The 22,224-nt window shown below is 32.9% G+C and overlaps 1 protein-coding gene across 1 annotated transcript in view; it reads left to right on the top strand.

The window, feature by feature from the left end:
- Positions 1-17,634, top strand: part of pms1 (PMS1 homolog 1, mismatch repair system component) — a 38,038-nt gene extending 20,404 nt beyond the window's left edge. The window contains 5 exon segments of the mRNA XM_051119983.1: positions 6,044-6,523; positions 6,717-6,847; positions 16,395-16,555; positions 17,335-17,460; positions 17,462-17,634. Of these exon segments, the coding sequence (XP_050975940.1) occupies positions 6,044-6,523; positions 6,717-6,847; positions 16,395-16,555; positions 17,335-17,460; positions 17,462-17,533 (970 nt within the window). The 3' untranslated portion in view covers positions 17,534-17,634.
- The last annotated feature ends 4,590 nt before the right edge of the window (positions 17,635-22,224 follow it).

The following is a 22,224-nucleotide window of genomic DNA, read 5'->3' as shown; positions in this document are numbered from 1 at the left end:
TTAAGTAACACATGGAAAAAGACATCTGAATCCTGTTGCGCATTACTGGCGTCTTAAACAGGACATAGGTCTTATCAAGTACTTAACTGGTTTGCCCACAGATGTATGGAAGCACGCACTTCTGAGAATCATATTTACATGAATCCATGTAACATGGGTCCATCACATATGGGCATGCTGAGCTAAAGGGTCAGAGATTGTTGACATGGATGTTTGGGGGAGGGAGTAGCATGCTTGTTATATTTTGGTTGCAGTGGTCTGATGCAGCAATAAAATGCCTGGCGCTGATCCAGGGACTCTATATGAACTTGGTTTACATCCAAAGTGCCCACACCAAGGGAACATTGCTTTCTTATTGCACAGTTTATGTGCATTCGATCCTCGTTATGAATTCCAGGCTGAAAATGCAAACTGTGCTCCCTAAATGGCTTTCATCACGTATGCGAGTGTCCACTGAGGTCCATCTCAGAAGGCGAGAGAAGGTGGCGTCCTCATTTTTGCGTGTTATTTCCACATTTGTGATATTACTGTTATAGTTTTTGTTAATATTTTGAGTTAATTTTTCTTTTTTTTTTTTTTTTGATTTTCTGTTTCAGTTTTAGTAGTTTTGATGTGTGTTTTTGTCATTTTTTTTAATATATATTTCTAAATATTTTTTTACCAATTTTAATTGGTTTTAGTTATTTTGGTACTTCAAGTTAAACTGAATAAAAATGAGTTTTGTTTTAGTTTGGATGTTTTAGCAACCAGCTAAAATACTTTAAGTATAATGTCTTTTTAATAATTAAGTTTAGTTAAGTTTAGTTAGCTATTATTTTGTCAGTGGCCACAAAAATGTTTTGTGGTTTTTGGATTTGAGGCTGTTACATTTGACATCACGAAATCAGAATGAGATTTTTGCATTTTTTACTGGATGCATGTACTGAAAATTCACTTTTAGCTGATATACACTTAATTTACAGTCATTCTACTTTGGAAAAACGGACTAATGTTGATGACTTTTCCTACACAAAACAGATGTAGAATGAAAATGTCCTTCATCCTTATATAGTGTGACACTGCCTGTGTCTGAAATTGCATGCTCTCTGAGTAGGTGCTTCTTTTTAAAGTACCTTTTTTTCTTTTGCGATTGTTAAAAAGTATGTTCTGTGTAGTATGATTATGAATAGGGCCCTATGAAGTCCGCTTCATTTTTTCCCAAATTCCGCTTTTATTTTTCTACACTGTTTTAACCCTTTAACTGTCACTGTCCCCTCTGTGGGATGCCTAAGTTTACTTCACTATATTACAAATAAATCCTAATCTAATCATGACAAACTACACTGTAAAAAATAAAAAACACAATTTGTGTCAGCTTAAAATAATTTGTTACCCTGCTGCCTTAAAATTTTAAGTTGATTCAACTCAAATATCTAAGTTGTCACTTAGTATAATTTAACATTTCAAGTTGAATAAACTTTTTTTGAGTTGGCTGAACTTCAAATTTTAAGGCAGCCAAGTTACAAATTATTTTAAGTTGACTCAACAAATTGTTTTTACAGTGTATATCATTGGAAAGGTCTAAGACTCCTAAATGGATATTTTTACCATATTTATGTGTTACAAATTATGTAGGAAAAGTAATAGATTAATATATGTCAAGAGTGCATATAATCTACATCATAACATGAGTTCTGACCTTTGTCACAAAAGACTTTCTTCATTGTCTTCATTGTCTTTCCCTACCACGTTTTAGAAATCATAAGAAATTATATATCACTTCAAAATTTAAAATCTCAAAATTAATTTCTTGAAAGGCATTTTAAAATCAGACATTGCAGTACCATGGAAAAATGTACATTACAATCATATTACAAAATGTTTTCATTCATGAATTATAAAAATTTAAGTCTGGATAGTGCATTTTTATGTCTGTGTTCAAAAATGGGAGCGACAATTAAAGGGATAATGGTTAAATTAAAAAATGTTAATCAAAAAGCATGTCTAATTAATTGAAATCATGAAACTTGATTAACTGATTAACTTGATTCCTAATTAACTAATTTTTCAATCAAATGTTCTCTAATTGACTGATTTTTGTAAAAAAAAAAAAAAAAAAAAAAAAGTTTTATTAATTTCTTTTTTTTCCCTGAAATACTGAGTTGTGTATTTACATTTGTCACGTGACCATAATTTCTTTTTTCATTTTCAAATTTAATGGTTATTTTGCTTAAATGAGCCTCTAAAATGAGACGCAACATATGAGCATGATGTTATTGTTTACACTGTCGTCAAGGATATGCAGCGCAAATGTGGGCAGCCGCACCATCGTTTTCAAAAGTCTCCATTTTGGTCCATTTACACTGGGGCTCTGTTTACACGAGTGCGTTTTCATTTTAAAACAGCGTTTTAAAATGAAAATGATCCTTGTCTACACTGGTGTTTTCACTGTGTTTCAGAAACAATCTCTGTCTACACTACACAACCAAAAACGCATGTCACATGACCATTCAGGCTGCATACAGCATCAAGGATGCCTTATTTAAGAGAAGTAACCGTAATAAAATTGACTGTTATTCCTTTGGGTGTTAAAATACTGTAATTTCTTTTTTTACTTTACAATTTAACTGTTACTTTGCTTAAATGAGCCTCCGAAATGAGATGCAACAAATGAGCATGATTTTATTGTTTACACGGTTGTCAAGAATATGCAGAGCGAATGTAGGCAGCCATGCCACCGTTTCATCGTTTTGTTGATGTCAGAGTACCGTAAACGACACGCGTAACCATAGCAAAAATTATGCATTTTAAAAACAAAAAACACAAGTGTAAACATAGCCTAAGTAATACATTTGTCACATTTTCTTCAAGTTAAACCAAACTTTTATTTTGACAGGTTTCATGAAGTGACTCTTAGAGCAGTTCTAGAGATTGTTTATGTGTTCGTGTACACTCATATTGAGGTGGCAGAGGCTGAAAACACAGCGAGCGTCAGGCGCTTTAGTGTGTAGCAAATGAAATCGCTCATTTGCGCCATTCATTCACACAGAGACATTAGTCCATATCGTGTTTTGATTTGAGTCTACTGACCTACTTTTGATTTATTTATCCAAAATTTGGCAAAATCCATGACATTCCACGTTATACAGTAAATTCTGTTTTTTCCTATAAATTCCCATGGCCCCATATAGTAAATTCGCACCTCAGAATTTAGGCAGAAATAGTAGGTAAATACGAACATACTACTGTTAACATACTGTTTTTCACATATTATATAATAGGAAAGTATTTGATTTTGGAATAGCTAGTAGCACAGGGTTACTCAACACTGGCCCTGGAGGTCCACTTTTCTGTAGAGTTCAGCTCCAACCTTGAACAAACTCACCTACCTGTAGCTTTCTAGTAATCCTGAAGACCTTGTTTATTTGATTAGGGTTGGAGCTGTACTCTGCAAGAAAGTGGACCTTGAGGGCCGGAATTAAGAATCCCTGATGTTGCAAATATGCAAATATTGGTAAATGAATGCAGAGAGAATTATATTAAGTTCTAAATTGTAGAATTATCACAAATGAATAAAGATTTGCAACTTTAGTGTAATCTGATGGTTATGCAGTTTCAGTCCCATTTTGTATGTAGATTACAAAACTGTGCCTTTTATGATGGAAAATCAGTATATAGTATTTAAGGGCAACATTTTTTTTTTCTTTTTCAGTTTAATTAGGCAGTGAAAACCTTTGCTTATATGCATTTCAAAATTTTGGGTTTTTAAAAGTCTTTTTTTCACCAAGGCTGCGTTTATTTGACCAAACACACACTAAAATCTGTAAAATAGTATTCAAATTTAAAATAATATTTTTTTATAATGTAATTTTTAGCAGCTATTACTACAGTTTTCAGTGTCAGGTCATTTTAAACAATATAAATGTCCTGAAAAATTATGTGGAAGACTATTTTTTTGTATATGTAAATGTCAGCCACAATGTCTGTTTGTACATTTTCACTGTGTTGAAGATGCAAACTTAAGTCCAAAAGCCCTCAGGTCAAGAACTCATTTCAGTGTACATGGCAGGGGATGCCCTCAAGCTTCAACCTTCTGCTCCATTATGAAATCATTTATCTCCCCCATTGGCCTCCTACTGCTTTTCTCTTGCATTCAGCACATTTCATGCCTTCATCTTGATTGGTCTGTTTTTTTTTTAATCAGCATTTGCATGCTTTTTCTTGCACCCGAGCTTTATGCTCCGAGACCATACAGTGCGTTTGAAATAGTGCCCGGTCCATTGTACAGTAGCAAGCTCCGTGCAATGGCACAGCTGTTAATTGGCAAGCCCATCGAGAAACTTCCAGTGGAGGGTCAGGCCTGCGTGTTTTTACAGGCCCTCTCCCCCCTCCCTCGCTGCTCTCCGGCCCCCATCTGGTCACAGGTAGCAGATGTTTTTTATCTCGCCTGTTTCTGCACATTTTCTACACTTTGATTTACAGCAGCCTACTTAGAATCACTAGAGCAAATTAAATCAAGGTTTCTTGTGTGAATTGAGGATATTTAATTAGTCACAACTTCTAACCTCTTTGGTAAAACTCATTTTTATCCAGCCTGCAAATGGACCAAAAGCAGTGTTTCAATCCATCTGTCTTGTTGTTTGTATTTTCACTCTTTTTTTTTTTTATTATCACTGATTTCCACATATTAGTATAACAGTGAAGTAATACAAATATTAAATAAGTGGTATCAGAAGAAACCCAGATTTCAAAGTCTTCAAAGTAGCCATACTTTTGCCAAAGTTTGTTTCATTAGGTGCATTCTGGAAAACTTCTTAGACAAGATTTATTTTTATTTTTTATTTATTATTATTTTAGTAAGTTTTATATATATATATATATATATATATATATATATATATATATATATATATATATAATATATGTATATATATATATATATATGTATATATATATATATATGTATTTTATTATAGATGGGCAAAAAAATATATATATATATATATATATATATATATATATATATATACTTGTTTTTTTTTCCCCCCAATTTAGTTTGTTTTAGCATTTTTTTTGTGTTTTTATTTTTTTTTTATTTATTTTTTTTAGTGCTGGGTGCACTAAAAAACTATTACGTTTTTTAGTGCAACGATTAATTGCGATTATTCACACCTAAATTAAACGTTTTTGTGTACATAATATATTTGTGTGTACTGTGTATATTTATTATGTATATGTAAATACACACACATGCATGTATATATTTAAGAGAAAAAGTTATATGTATTAAATATATTTATATATAAGTTATATGAATATAAATAAATACATGTAAATATTTTCAAAATAGATACTGTATGTGTGTCTTTACATATACATAATAAATATACACAGTATACGCACATATATAAACAAAAACTTTTATTTTGGATGCGATTAATCGCGATTAATCATTGCCCAGCACTAGTATTTTTGTAATTTGTATCTGTTTTTTTAAAATATGCCAACTATATATTGTTTTTATTATTTTAATTTTAGTTTCAGTTTTTATAGTGCTGTCAAGTCGATTAATCGCATCCAAATTAAAAGTTTGTGCTTACATATGTAATTGTGCTGTTTATTTATGTATATATAAATGCACACGCATATATGTATATATTTAAGAAATATTTACGTGTGTGTGTGTGTGTGTGTGTGTATATATTCATATGTATATATGATTCATATTGTATACAAATATAAATATGTATTATATATATTTCCTAAATATCTAAATGTATGTGGGTGTATTTATATATACAAAATATTTTTTTAGTACATTTAAGTTCAGCTAAATAAAAAATGAGAAATGTTGGTGAAATGGGCAACTATGTCAAATAAAGTAAGTTTAATGTTTTTTTTATGTTTTGGTTTGAATTAATTAAATTGAGTCTAAAATGTTGATCAAGTGTTTGTCCTCACAGAGTGTTTTTTTCAACCACATTCAACAGTTTCACAAAGGAAATACAAAATGTACAACTAGGACTGTAACGAATACGTGTTCTTGTATCACATCCCATCTTAGGTATGAAAGCAAGGCAGAGAAGTCTCTGAACGCCTACAACCTTCAAAGGAAGAGGGCAGCGGAGGGAGGTGGCCAGTGCGGAGAGGGCAAGAAGCAGATGAGCGCCGAGTCTTCATTGAACAAAGCTCAAGGCGTGAAGCGCAAGGCCCCCCTCGCCAACCAGCAGGCCCTGGACAAACTCTTCTCCTCTCAGCCCTCGAGTAAGAGGAGCCCTGCCAAGCTCTCCAAACCCCTCCCGTTCAGTATTGCAACCCTCAAGCAGAGTCTTAACCTCCTCTCCTACCAGAACAGCTCAAGTGCGCAGGGCCTCAGGCTTGTAAACCGCTTGGCTTCTCACGGTGCCTGGGTCGTTTTATGCGGCAGAAAGCTCATGTTGTTGAACCCGTTTCGAGTGGAGGAGGCCTTGCTGTTTAAAAGACTTCTGGAGAATAATATACTTCCAACCGTGAGGCTGCAGACCCCTGTACCGCTGACAGATGGGTAGCCTGTCTCATTTTCTCACCTAATGAACTGTAATGTAAAAACTGTACATGTAAAAAATGTCAAGTTAATGATTTCTGTATGCATAAATGCATTAATCTGGATTTAAAATCCTCTCTCTTCTTAATTGCAGTACTTCTAATCAACTATCTAATAATTATAACTACATATTAACATACACTTCCTTTCCCAGGGTGCTTGGTGGGACGGAGTACATGGATATTCTTCTGAACATGGAGAAAGGCAGTCCCTGCTTTAATGGAGACATCAACTTTACTGATCCTAGGCTTGTGGCAAATGGTTTTGAGATTAGGATGATTCCAGGTAATGCTCCAAGATTTAGTATCTTTTAATTGAAATATTTAAATTCACTCCTAATTTTTTTTTAAAGGCAGAATTTAGCCAAAAATTAAAATACTGTCATCATTTGCTACTACTTTTACTGAACACAAATGAACATATTATAAAGAATGTTGGTAACCAAAGCAGCATTTCAGAAGTTTTGATATAAAAAAATATTAAGCAGCACAGATGTTTTCAACATAATGATACAAAATGTTACCTCAGTGCCAAATCAGCATATTAGAATGATTTCTGAAGGATCACGTGACACTGAAGACTGAAGTAACAGCGGCTAAATATTCAGCAAGAATAAATTGCATTTTAAAATAAACACAGTTCTGACTTTTTTTTTTCTCAGAATCTTGCGATATAAACTCAAGAAACTGCAAGAAAAAAATATGGAATTTCCATATTTAAACTCGCAATTCTGAGAAAGAAAGTCACAATTCTGAGAAAAAAATAGATTATATCTAACAATTCTTACTTTATAACATGCAATTGTTGGGTTATAAAGATTTAAACTTCCAATTCTAAGAGCATATCAGTCAGTTTTCTCCAGAATTGGAGTTTAGAACTCGCAATTGCAAATTTATACGTCACAGTTCTGAGAAAAAAAGTCAGAATTGTGAGGGACAAACTCAAAAAGTCAGAATTGTGACTTTATATTCTGCTGTTCTGACTTTATAACTCGCAATTGTGAGTTTATTTCACACAATTCTGAGAAAAAAAGTCAGAATTGAGAGTTTGTAACTTGCAATTCTGACTTTATAACTTGCAAGTGGGAGTTTATGTCATGCATTTCTGAAAATAAAAGTCAGAATTAAGTTTGTATTACCCAATTCTTGAGAAAACTCAGAATTGTGAGTTTATACACTGTAAAAAAAAATTAAATTTAAAATTATAATAAACATTAATTTAACAACATTATATGTAACATACAACCCTAATGTACACAACTGATGAGAAAAAATAAGAATAAACAGTTATTTCATATGAAAAAACATCAAAAGTGAAATATAACGCAGGAAATTTTGGGAATATGAATTTACGGTTATTCACTGTAAATTATACTTTCTTTTTCACTTCCAAAAATGATTTACTACTGTAAAATTGTAATGTCCAATACAGTTTTTTACCATATGTAGTAGCGGAACTTAACGTTAACCGATTAAAAGAGAAGTTCACTTCTAAAACAAACATTTACAGATAATTTACTCACCCCCTTTTCATCCAAGATTTCATCCTTTTCATGCATTTCTTTCTTGAGTCGTAAAAAATTGTTTTTTGAGGAAAACATTTCAGGATTTCTCTCAATGTAGTGAACTTCTGTGATGCTTGCGAATTTGAACATCCAAAATGTAGTTTAAATGCAGCTTCAAAGGGCTCTAAACAATCCCATTCAAGGAATAAGGGTCTTATCTAGTGAAACGATCGGTCATTTTCTAAAAAAAAAAATAAAAATGTAACTTCAGATGCTTGTCTTGTCTAGTTCTGCCATGCACATTTGTACTCTGTGTAATCCGTGTCAATACAGTAAGAGTATGTTGAAACTCTCCCATCTCGTTTTCTCCTCCAACTTTAAAATCATCATACATCGCTGTTTTACCTTTTTTTGTAAAGGACGTTTAACCTTTGTATGTTCACTTCAAGACCCTTATTCCTCGACTGGGATCGTTTAGAGCCCTTTGAAGCTACATTGCAACTGCATTTGGACGTTCAAACTCACAGGCACCATTGAAGTCCACTATATGGGGAAAATTCCTGAAATGTTTTCCTCAAAAAACATAATTTCTTTATGACTGCAGAAAGAAAGGCATAAACATCTTGGATGACGAGGGGGATGAGTAAATTATCTGTAAATTTTTGTTTTGGGAGTGAACTTACCAAGTGAACTTTACAGTTAAAATCACTGTCTTTTTTTATATTTTATCCCACTATTGTGACTTTATAACTAGCAGTTGTGAGTTTATTTCTCACAGTTTTGAGAAAAAAAAGTCAAAGTTGTGAGAAAAAAATAGTAATTACCTTTTTAATTTATTTTTTTCAGTCCCCGAAACAGGATTCCACGTTAAAAAACAATTTGTTGAGTCAACTTAAAATAATTTGTTACCTGGCTACCTTCAAATTTTGAGTTCAGTCAACTCAAAAAAAGCTTAGATATTTGAGTTGATTCCACTTAAAATTTTAAGGCAGCTAGATTACTTACCCATCTGTTAAGTTTAGCAAACACAAATATCTAAGTTGTTACTTAGTACTGAACTTAAAATTAAAAGTTAAAACTTAAAAGGCAGCAGGGTAACAAATTATTTTAAGATGACTCAACAAATTTTTATTTTTTGCAGTGTAGAATTCAAAATATATAAAAATATATTCTTTTAGGTTCCATTTAGTGATAGAATGATATCTCATGCAATATTTGGTCAGATGTTTGATAAACTCTTTCAGTTTCCCTTTTTTTTTTTTAAATTTTATGAATTAATTTTTTTTTTTTTTTTTTTTTAAGTTTTATGAAATGTGACCCTGGACCACAAAACCAGTCATTAGGGTCAATTTTTTGAAATTGAGATTTATACATTATCTAGAAGCTGAATAAATAAGCTTTCGTAGATGTTTGTTAGGATAGGACAATTTTTGGCCGAGATACAATTATTTGAAAATCTGGAATCTGAGGGTGCAAAGAAATCAAAATATTGCGAAAATCGCCTTTAAAGTTGTCCAAATAAAGTTCTTAGCAATGCATGTTACTAATCAAAAATTAAGTTTTGATATATTTAAGGTAGGAAAATGACAAAATATCTTCATGGAACATGATCATTACTTAATATCTGATTATATATGATTATTATATAAGATTATATATTAATACATTACACTAGTCTAGAACAAATTAATAGACTGTATATCAACACTCTTGAAATGCCGTTCAGCCAAATTAACCATTCTTGTTTTATAATAAATATATCTCTAAAAGAGTCTATGTTTTTTTTGACATTGCACAACCCAGTTGTTTTATTTGACTGCTCCGCCTCCATAGACACGGTCTGTTTGGGTGCTCTGGAGCCTGTCACCAAATTTACACAACTGTCTGCATTTCACTTTTCCATTACATATGCATCCCTAGACTTATGCAATTTGCATAAGGTCTCATTTTAAATGGAGTGAACTGCTTCTTTACAGGCATTGGAAAATATCATTCAACTTCCAATATATGATGATAATGCTTAATTAGTCGTTTTTAATAACTTTTAATATCCATGCTATTACCTTAGAGACGTTAATTCCCGCTGCGCAGAGTGATGAAGTCATTGTTTATACAAATTGCTTAAGTGGAAAGTGCTGTGTCAGCACTTCTTTTTCCCTACACAGCTCAGTGTGGGCACATGTATAATATGAAATTGTTTTAAAACGAGGGGGCTTGATTCTAAGGGGTCGGTCCACTTCCTGTATGACTCAGCCTTGGGTTTTTGATATGGTCATTAAGTGCGTTCGCTTGAATTCGCTGCCCACCATCCCTCCTCATGCTCATCATGTGCTGTGAAGTGAACTACTTCTACACATGGTTTGTTTTGTTTTTTTTTTTTTTTTTTTTTTTTTTCTTTGCCAGGTTTCTCTTGAGAAAATGTGCCTTTATTAATTCAAGGGTCATGCTGTTTAAAGGTCTCTAGGATTGTCCAATTTGATTTAACAAAGGTTGGACCCACTGGACATCATTAATGCCACAGTTCACAAATTGTTTTGAAATGTCAAATATTATGCCTTGAATAACAGGATTACAGTCAATTATTTCTGACAGAATTGCTTGTGTCTGATTAGTGAAGAATGAAAGTAATGTGTTTGCTTTAAATGTTTTCTTGTACATTTTTTAGATGCCTTCTCATATTGTAAACACAGCTCTGTTAGTTAACTGCAGGGGTGTCCAGTGTCAGTGTGCCAGTACTGCATAATCATTACCTCACTTTCTGAAAGCACTGTTTTAAAGTTATTGTAAGAAGAATATTAATGTCACCACCTATCATTTTAAGTAAGCAATGAGTCAACAATAGCCACTTGAGCCATGGCAATGCTTAAAATATAATATGGCATCAAGTGCCTTATTGATTTCATACAGTGCTTAATAAATTCCTTTACTGTTAATTTACGAACTATTAGTTTTTAGCGTTTTATGTATTTATTAAAAATCAGTTCATAAAATCAGACATTTATGTGTTTTCAGATTTTCAAGTAACATTAATATACACTATTGTTTAAAAGTTTGAAGAAGTCTCTTATGCTTACCAAGGCTGCATTTATTTGATCAAAAATACAGTAAAAACAGTAATTTTGTGAAATATTGTTACAGCTTAAAATATTTTTTTTCTATTTTAATATATTTTACCAATTTGTTGGTATATTTCATAACATACAGACATAACAGATTGTTTTTTTTTTTTATTTTATTTTATTTTATAACAGATTATATTTAGTATTTATTTTATTTTATTTTATTTTATATAAACTATTGTTTAAAAGTTTGGAGAAGTCTCTTATGCTTACCAAGGCTGCATTTATTTGACCAAAATACAGTAAAAACAATAAAATAATGTGAAATATTGTTACAGCTTAAAATATATTTTTCTATTTTAATATATTTTACCAATTTGTTGGTATATTTCATAACATACAGGCATAACAGATTATATTTATTTTTTATTATTTTATTTTATTTTATATACACTATTGTTCAAAAGTTGAGAAGTCTCTTATGCTTACCAAGGCTGCATTTATTTGACCAAAATACAGTAAAAACAGTAAAATAATGTGAAATGTTGTTACAGCTTAAACATTTTTTTTTCCCCTATTTTAATGTTTTACCAATTTATTGGTATATTTCATAACATAACAGACAGACATAACAGATTATATTTAGTTATTATATTACATTACATTACATTATATAGTTTCTGTAATGGCAAGGCACTGTGTCTTCAGTGTCACATGATTCTTCAGAAATCATTTTAATATCATTTTATTATATATTAAAAATCATTTTAATATATAATAAAACTTTTTTTTTTTTAATTTGAAATCAAAATCTACTGTAACATTATAAATGTCTTTACTCTTACTTTTGATTAATTTAACATCCTTGCTGAATAAAACTTAATATTAATTAAAAAATTAGGTTACTTTTCCATTAATCTATCCCTTAATTTGATGAGAAAAGTCAAGCAGAAGCAATCAAATACGTAATAAAAAAAATAAAAAAGAGCAGATAACTAATGTCAGTGATATATTGTGCAAACACTTTTCCAGGTTTAGAATCAGCTTATTTTGTAATGTTGTCCTCTCTCTAAGGAGGCTGCCATCTTAGTCCTCATTTGACCTTATTTTGCCTGTTGTTATGGAATGCACTTAAGACTTCCCCCTCAGCCCTGTTCCTGTAAGAGTCGTGTTGGCACTGGTAAGGGTCATCATGGCTGAAGCTGGCTCGCTGCCTGAGCTTTTGCCAGCACGGTGGATTTGCACTAAAGTGTGGTGCTGTGGAGAAAAATTGCCCTTTACAAAAGGGAATAGTTTCTGAGCCAACTTCCAGGGATTTGGCAAAAACATGCACCAGATTTCTAGCCCTTTCGAAACCCCAAAGTATTAAACTTTGGCGCAAAACTCACCCCCCATTGTTTGTCCTACAAATATGAATGATACCTCAAATTGTGCAGCTTGTTGAGGAAAAAGTGGCATGTTATACGTGCAAACGATCAAATTTACACTTGGCACAGAAAAAAAAAGCCTGTCTTACATTAAACAGAATATCACAGAGACTTGCAGTGCTGTTATTGTTAACCAGTGTTGTGAGTAATGCAAGTTACGTAATCTGATTACTTTTTCAAGTAATACTAGTAATTTACAATGACATATCTGAGTTGCTTTTTCAATTAAGTATCGCTAGTTACTTTGTTTTCCCAATTTATTGACTGTGTAAACATGATGTTATTGTAGCTCTAGACTAAATGTGAACATGCAGTAATTTGTCTTACTTGCACAAAAACAGATTCAGTATTCTTCAAAATGAATAAAAACAGGGAAATGAAAACTCAGAATAGAACAATTTGTGAGTGCAATAATTAAAAGACATCATTTCATTAACCACTACGTCTATTCTTCAAAATGAATAAAAACAGGGAAATGAAAACTCAGAATAGAACAATTTGGAGTAGACATCTCAGTTACGTCACTTGCAGCTGTGCGTGCATTGTGCTGGCAGAAAAACACTAGTAACAAGTGGAGGGAAATGGGTAAAATCCATGAAATAAAAGAAAAAATGTATTGTGCTTTTGCATGTCAGAATTGGAATGCAAATCATTTTTAGAATAGAATACTGTCGTCAGACACCATTTGAAGCTAAATGCAGAAGTTTTAACGGACAAACTAATGAATGAATTCTGCTATGATTACTTTGGTTTGATTTGAACAATCGACCTATTCAGTGTTTGCAAACAGTGATGACGTTGTTTTGTGGGTTGTTTTGAGTCTATCTGGTGGCAAAAAATGACAGATTTCAAGTGGCAGTCTATGGAAACCATAAATTAAAAGAATAAAATAAGGTACATTTGAGTTTATATTTCGAAATTCGGACTTTATTCTCACAATTCTGATAAGAAAAATTAACTCGTCTTTCTCTCTTTTGAATTTATATCCCACACTTCTGGCTTTTTCCCCCTCAGAAAGAACAAACTCACTATTGTTGAATTAAATAAGGTCCGAAATACAAGATATAAGCTTGCATTTGACATCCAAAAACACAACAATACATTTTTTCTCTTATTCAGTGGATTTTTCCTGTTTCACTCCACTCCACTTCACCAGTGTTTTTCTGCCACTGCAATGTGTGCGCAGCTGTACATGACGTAACTGTGAGGTCTACTCCAAATTGGTCTATAGGTGTACATAATATTCACATATGCAATTCATAATAATAATAAGAAGAATCATTTCATTTATGTTACAGCATGAAATACAATTTAAACCTATAACATTTTACATTTACCTGTTTCATTACAATTCTGACTTTTTTTCTCGCAAATGCAAATTTATATTTTGGACTTAATATAACTCGATTTAACTCAACAATAGCGAGATCAATTCTGAGGATTAACAAAAGAGAATGACAAGTTCATTTTTCTTATCAGAATTGTGAAATATAATCTCGGAATTGTGAAAATAAAGTCAGAGTTTTAAAATATAAACTCAAATTTACTTTTTTATTCTTTTATTTCATGGATTCCATGAACTGCTATTGAAAACTGTCATTTTCTGACACCAGATAGGCTCCGCCCACAAAAAAAGTTGTCATTGTTTGCAAACACCGAACTGGTCTATGTGATGCAAACCTGCAATAGTTAAAATTTTTGCAAATATTAAAAATACTAATTGTTTTTAATCCCATTTCATTAACCACTGTCTTTCCTGCTGACCTTCATTGATCCAGTTCAATCATACAAATAAACAAGAATGAATTTAGATTCAAATTTGTTACATTTATGTTATCAGCACAGCCCAGATGAGAAAATGTAACACAAAAGTAATGTAAAGCAGTCATTTTCATAAAAAGTAACTAAGTAACACAATTAATTAATATTATTGCAATATTGTAATGTCATTTAAAAGTAACTTTCCCCAACACTATTGTTAACTAAAACTAAATTATTAAATAAAAGCAATAAGCCCCGTGAAGCCATGGTTTACAGTGAATTTTCAACAGCTAAGGGACGTTGTTAGGCACAGTGCGAAGCGGAGTAACCCCCTTAGCTGTTATAAATTCATTGTAAACCACGGCTTCACAGGGCTTATTGCTTTTTATAAAACGGCTATCCACAAGATAAAACGGAGCAAATAAAGTGTAATGATATTAATAAAAACATTATTCTTCCGGCAAACATTGTAGTTTCTCAGAAACGGTTGTGGTTGCAACAAAGTGGTTGCCGAGCGACACACAGACGTAAACAAAAGTGTATGTTTGTAGGGTAATTTACAAAAGCTTCGAACACAGCTCAACCAATCAGAATCAAGGACCAGAACTATCCGTTTTATAATATTGTTTTTGTCATTTGAAATAAAGCTTAAAAACATTAAAATGTCAGCATCAATTGCCTTGTGGGCGGTGCGCCGACATAAAGCGCCATTGCGCTATGGGTGTCACAAGTTCGAATCCCGACTCAAGGACCTTTCCCAATCTCGCCCCCTTCTCTCTCCCCCCTCTCTCTGCTACTTTACTTCCTGTCAACTCTGATCTGTCCTATCATAATAAAGACGAAAATAATAAATAAAATAAATAAAAATACAATATGAATAATGGATGAAAAACTTCTATTATAAATGTTGCAATATTAGTTGAAATAAGTTGAAGTTTTTACTAGAATTACTAAAACTAAGCTGAAAAATAAAAATAAGGCTAAATACAAATATTACTTTTTATTTTATAAAAATATTTTATAAAGTAAAATATAAAAAAGACAAAAGCACAAAATTACTAAAACGTTATTAAAATGTATTTATTAAAACTTTATTCAAATTAAAATGAGAACTGAAAAATATTAATAAATACTACAATAACACTGACATGAAAGTGGGTTAATTTGACTTGGCCTATAGTAAGAAACCACCCAGCAACCTGCCAAAACACCTTAGCAACCACTTAGCAATGCCCTGGTGAAATTTAGTACTTGTAAGAAGAAAGTCACGTTTGGAGTCTCTAGTCAATATGTAGGAAAAGGAAGGAAAGGACATGACATGTGGCCAAGTATGGTGACCCATACTCAGAATCTGTGCTCTGCGTTTAACCCATTCAAGTGCACACACACAGTAGTGAGTAGTGAACAAACACACGCACACACACCCGAAGCAGTGGGCTATATTGCTATCGCCGCGGCACCCAGGGAGCAGTTGGGGGTTCGGTGCCTTGCTCAAGGGACTCACCTCAGTCGTGGTATTGAGGGTGGAGAGGGTGCTGGTTATTCACTCCCCCCACCCTCAGTCCCTGGGACTCGAACTCGCAACCTTTCGGTTACAAGCCTGACTCACTAACCATTAAGCCACGGCCGCCCCCAAAAGCAGACTCCTTCGAGCCGGCGATCTAGGGTCATCCAATGCATCATCTACAATCCTCCACTCTACCAGCTGAGCTATGTATTGTATCAACAATAATATAATTTTGTAAGCATGGATTCAGAATGGCTGCATGTCTTTTTAAAGTGCATAGGGAAGGAGAAAATGTTTAGTCTGCGCTTCCTTGATGACCTTTCCATACATTTCACCTCTTCATTGAGATGCGTCTAGGGAAAAGCAATCATCTTTAAATCATCTGTTGAAAACCTCCTCCACCTTGGTTTTTCTTTCCAGTCCACAAAGACATGGTAATAGCGTAATTTGGTGCGATGCCCGCCTGACTTGGTTTCCAACCAGCGTGTAAATCACAATATTTATTTATTATTTTTTCCTGGAGAATGTTGTACTTGGAGTTTATTAATCCTTGCTTGTTGCTTATCTTGGCCAGGTTCCTCGTCTTCTGAGAGGCATGTTGAAGTGACGGGCATGGCCGACTGCATGCCTTTCTTCGGGATAGGAGACCTGAGGGAGATTCTGCAGGCTATAAAGGTCCGGGATGCAAAAACCGTGGCGCAATGTAGACCTCTCAAAGTCTCAAACTACCTAGAGGTGAGAGAGATGCTCCTTGGGGCATACTTTTTAATGATCCATTTTTAATGTGCCATCACGGTATCAAAATATGACCATTTGGAGAGCTTAAAAGAAGAGGTTAACCAAAAGTGAAAATTTGCTGAAAATATACTCACCCTCAGGCCATCCAAGATGTAGATGAGTTTTATTTGGAGAAATTTGCTCACCAAACGATCCTCTGCAGTGAATGGGTGCCGTCAGAATGAGAGTCCAAACAGCTGTTAAAAGCATCACAAGTAATCCTCACAACTCCAGTCAATAAATTAACATCTTGTGTAGTGAAAAGCTGCATGTTTGTAAGAATCAAATTCATCATTTTTAGCTTCACTTTTGCTTCTGGCTAAAATATGCAATGATATTGCTTTCTCCAGTGAACATCAAGAACCTTTAACAAGCAAAAACAATCTAAAATAGTCGTAAACAAACATGGATTTTGACTTTTTCACTGAAGGAAGCGTTATTATGGAACATAGACTCATATTTTAGCAAGAAGCAATGGTTTAAAGTTAAACCGCTAAATCAAACTTACAAATTTTCACTTCACAACACATTAATTGATGGACATTGACTTGTGGATTAGTGTTTTGTTTTTAATCAACTATTTTGACTCTCATTCTGACGGCACCCATTCACAGCAGAGGAATCCCTGAGGTGAGCAAATGTTGATTTTTGGGTGAACTGTTTCTTTAATAATATTAGACTTGAGTTAGTTTCTTTTTAGCTGCCTTTTTGCTTTAAAAATTCTTTTTTTCTTTCAGAGTGAAGCTGTGAGACTAGTTAGACAGTTACCTCTGAACCTCTCCAGATCTGATGTTACGAACACGCTTTGCCGAATGAAACAGGAGCTTAAAGAGGAGAGTCGGGTCTGCATTCATGAACGACCATTTTTTTCACGATCTGGTCACTGTTCCTGAAACTGAGCAGGAAGCGCTGGAAATCATGTCTAAGTCTTGCTAAGGATTTCAAGGACTTTGTTATAAGACCAAATTGCCACACTAACATTTATTGTACCATATATTAGTATGAAAGTTCTCATTTGGAATAATAAATGTTTTTCTAGTTGAATTACAGTTTTCATTCATGATTTGAGGTATAAATGCTTAATCAAGACGCATATGTCAACCCAGAAAGTACAAGGTGTATACAAATAAATCACCATTTTATCTTTCATAGCATCATATGCAAGTAAAATAGCTGTAATTTTAATGAACACTACCAGTCAAAAGTTTTTGAACAGTAAGATTTTAATGTTTTTTAAAGAAGTCTCTCATGCTCACCAAGCCTGCATTTATTTTATCCAAAGTACAGCAAAAACAGTACAATTTTGAAATATTTTTACTACTGCTACTAATAACTGTTTTCTGTTTGAATATATTTTAAAACATAATTAATTCCCGTGATCAAAGCTAAATTTTCAGCATCATTACACCAGTCTTCAGTGTCACATGATCCTTCGGAAATCATTCTAATATGCTGATTTGCTGTTCAAGAAACATTTAGTATTTTTATTATTATTATTATCATCCGTATTTAAAATAGTTGAGTACATTTTTTAGGATTCTTTAAAGAATAGGATTTTTGGGGGGGAAGGAAATGATAGAAATTAATACTTTTATTTAGCAAGGATGCTTTAAATTGTTAAAAAGTGATAATAAATACATTTATAATGTTACAAAAGATTTCTATTTCAGATAAATGCTGCTCTCCTGAACTTTCTATTCATCAAAGAAACCTAAAAATTTCTACTCTTGCTGTTTTTAACATAATAAAAACAGCAAATTTTTTCAGCAAATCAGAATATTAGAATGAATTTCTGAAGGATCATGTGACTGGAGTAATAATGCTAAAATTTAGCTTTGAAATCACAGGAATAAATTACATTTTGAAAAATATTCAAATAGAAAACAGTAGTTTTAAGTAGTAAAAATATTACAAAATTGTACTGTTTTTGCTCTACTTTGGATCAAATAAATGCAGGCTTTGTAAGCAGAAGAGACTTTTTTAACATTCAACATTTAAAAATCTTACTATTCAAAAAGTTTTGACTGGTAGTGTATATAATGTAAATAGCTGCTTCAGTCAAAATCTGACAGTAATAGGTCATGAGTAGTGTTACTTTTTATGAAGGATTTTATGAGGGCAAAGCTAAATACTTTTGAATATCAGTTATGACAAGATTTTGAAACCACTTTTTTGTGACATTAATTAATATATTTAGCTTTTCTTTCTTAATTTATTGTGGGGAAAATTGTTTTGGCATTACTGGTAATGAACGAAAGGGAAAGTGCTCAACTTTTAAAAGTTTGCCTTGTTGACTTCTGATTAGAAAAGAAAACAAGCCAGAACTACTGACCCCACAGCAGATGCCAGTGAACCACAAAATTGAATGCAGTGTGGTTGTAAATTCACTCTCCCCCAAAAATCAGCACCTTAAATGCTGATCATGAAAGTCAGCACTAGGGGCCCATAAAACCGAAAGGGATGGGCTCAGGGGTTTACCGAAAAGTGTGCAGTCACAGTCAGGGACCTCCAATTACCAGCTGAAAATAAGGCTCAGATGCTGTGAAGTTTTAACAGTTTAACAGTCCCCTGTAGCCATATGGTTTGTGGTTTTTCAGTGTTTGATCAGTTCCACGAACTGCATTTTAACCTCTGGGGACCCAGTAATTCATTTTCGTCCTCTGTAGAGGACATGAGTCCACAATTTTGAGTCTTAATTTGTATTTTTTTAAAGAAATTAATGCCTTAATTCTGTAGGGCATTAATCAGAAGTGACAGTAAAGACATCTATTTCAAATAAATGCTGTTCTTTTGAACCTTCTATTCATCAAAGAATAAAAAAATATAAAAAAAATCAGTAGTTAAGAAAAAAAAAAACATTTGAAAAAATTTAGATGAACTGGTGTTTTCAAGTTTATAAAAGGATTTTAAAAAGCACCATAAAGTTAAATGAATTTTTAATGAATTGTTTGATCTGTTTGATTCAGTCTGAATGATTCACTCACTAATCAGATTGATTTGGTTTTCAAATCCAGCTCACTGACTCAATGTGGTTGCAGCAGTTAACAGCTTACTAAGCCAACATATTCAAAATATATCCCATCTGATGGGTCCCTTTGGTGTCCACAGTGTCACTGTATTGGTTTCACATTGACTCTCTTCCAGCATTAATTGTGGCGCCAAGTGGTTGGTTTTAGGAGAGAGGAAATGTTAGACGTAATTAGCGGAGCTGTTGAGCTCAGCCTCTAATGCAGAGCTAAATTACTCTGATGCATGTCCTCATGAGGCCATAATTTTGCCAATCAGCTGCTGTAAAGCAATTACCTTGCACTGCTTAACTCAGGGACTCAAGAAACATGTGCTCTGTGTTAAATATCACTGCTGTGAAAACATGTTAGTCTTTATTGTCATTTAAACTCCTAAAAGCCTTTTGAAACAGGTCTCTGGTGTCTTAAGGTTAAACTGGGCCCAAAACATCTGGGATTTTATCTTTTTATTTAAGCCCAGAAATAGAAACAGTGCTAGAATTGTATAAAATATAAAAGAACAAAATAATTTACCCCATTAAGCCTGACAGGTGAAAGAATAATCAGACTTTATTTTTTTAATGGTTTATTAAACCTATAGAAAAAATATTTTATTTATTTATTTTTACAAAAAAAAAAAAAAATATATATATATATATATATATGTGTTTTTTTTTTGTTGGGTATCATATTTGATAAATCAGGCTTTTATGGCTCATATACTATGATATAGTGAGAATATGGAGCTTATACCCGAGGAAGAAAAAACAAATTTTAGAGGCCCAAACTGAGCAAAAGTATTTGATTTGGTGCAGTTGTCATCCTTATAACACACTACTTACAGTTGAGGTCAAAAGTTTACATACATCTTGCAGAATCTGCAAAATGTTAATTATTTTACCAAAATAAGAGGGATCATACAAAATGCATGTTATTTTTAATTTAGTGCTGACCTGAATAAGATATTCCACATAAAAGATGTTTACATATAGTCCACAAGAGAAAATAATAGGAAATGGAAAAATGGAATTTATAAAAATGACCCTGTTCTTAATACTGTGTTGTTACTTGAATGATCCACAACTGTTTTTTTTTTTTTTTTTCTTTTCCATTTAGTTATAGTGGTTCATGAGTCTCTTGTTTGTTCTGATCAGTTATACTACCTGCTGTTCTTCAGAAAAATCCTTCAGGTCTGTGTATTTGAACCCTTTTCAACCATGATTGTATGATGTTGAGAACCATCTTTTCACATTGAGGACGACTGAAGGACTCATATGCAACTATTACAGAAGGTTCAAACACTCAGTGATGCTCCAGAAGGAAAGACCATGCATTAAGAGCTTTTGAATTTGAAGATCAGTGTAAAACTTATTTTGTCTTCTGGGAAACATGAAATTATCTTCTGTAGCTTCTGAAGGGCAGTACTAAATGAAAAGAATATGATATTCTATATGATCTTCATTCTTTGAACCTTCTTATTTGGGTAAAATAATTAACAGTTTGCAGATTCTGCAAGATGTATGTAAAATTTTGACCTCAACTGTATATAAAATGTATATAAATATTGGATGTCACTATATATCATCCAAAAATGTCTTAATAAGATGATATTTCAATGCTTAGGTTTATGAGCATTGTATTTTTTATTGTGAGAGTAAAACATATTATGCAAAGCAATACAATGATTGAGAGTAACATTCCACAAAAGCCTAATGAATCATTTACTGTATATTTACATTTTAACATTGTTTTTATGAACAGTAAATTATGTATGGATAATCAAGTAAACCTACTGTAAGTTGCTTCAGTCCAGTATGTGATTGTATTTAAATATTACTAACAATATAAAAGTCATTCTTGTTTACTTTATAAAATTAAGTAAAAATTTCACAGCAAAAATAGATATACCATGACCTGAAAGTGGACATTTTCAGTATTATGAAAAAGTATGAATTATAATGAATTATCAAATTACAGAAGGCATGTAGTAGATTGTGCACAACAGCTTTTACAGCAAAGTTTTGATCATGCTGACAATTTAGAGTTCTTAGAAATGTGTGTTTCAAATATAAGACAGTATGCTTTATATAGTATATTGAAGATAAAATTGTTCAATTAATATTCTTTTCCAGGTATTATAGGCTCCTTTGGAATTGACCAATACATACTGAGTCAGCACAATATTATGAGCATGACGTTATTTCTTGTGGCCTACACATTGTCCCAGCAAATTTTGCTCAGTCATGCACTACGCCATGTTTCCGTTTGCTAAATTAAAACAGGTGGGTGTGGTGCTGGGTTCCTTTCTCTGGCCTTTCTCAATCCTCATCACTGAACTAAAAATAGCTCTGAGTAGATGCACGTAGCATGTGTCATTTCATTTTGGACCTGATTAACGTGCAAAGTTACTGTACTCAAAACCAGAGGGACGCAAACAGGGAGCATTGAGCAACGAACACTTTTAAAATAACCCACGTGATCCGGCGGGCTCGTTTTTTCACACCCCAGTGCAACATGCAAACCTGTTGCATTCTGAAAGAAACTGATTTTTGGCTTAAAACCGATGACAGCTGGTGAAATGAATCAAGCGTGACCTTTTTAACTGAGCGTTCACACGCTCTT

Source organism: Labeo rohita, chromosome 9, assembly GCF_022985175.1.
Source record: "Labeo rohita strain BAU-BD-2019 chromosome 9, IGBB_LRoh.1.0, whole genome shotgun sequence".
Lineage (NCBI taxonomy): Eukaryota > Metazoa > Chordata > Actinopteri > Cypriniformes > Cyprinidae > Labeo > Labeo rohita.
The sequence above is the reverse complement of the archived record's forward strand: the minus strand, read 5'-3'. Positions and strand labels throughout refer to the sequence as shown.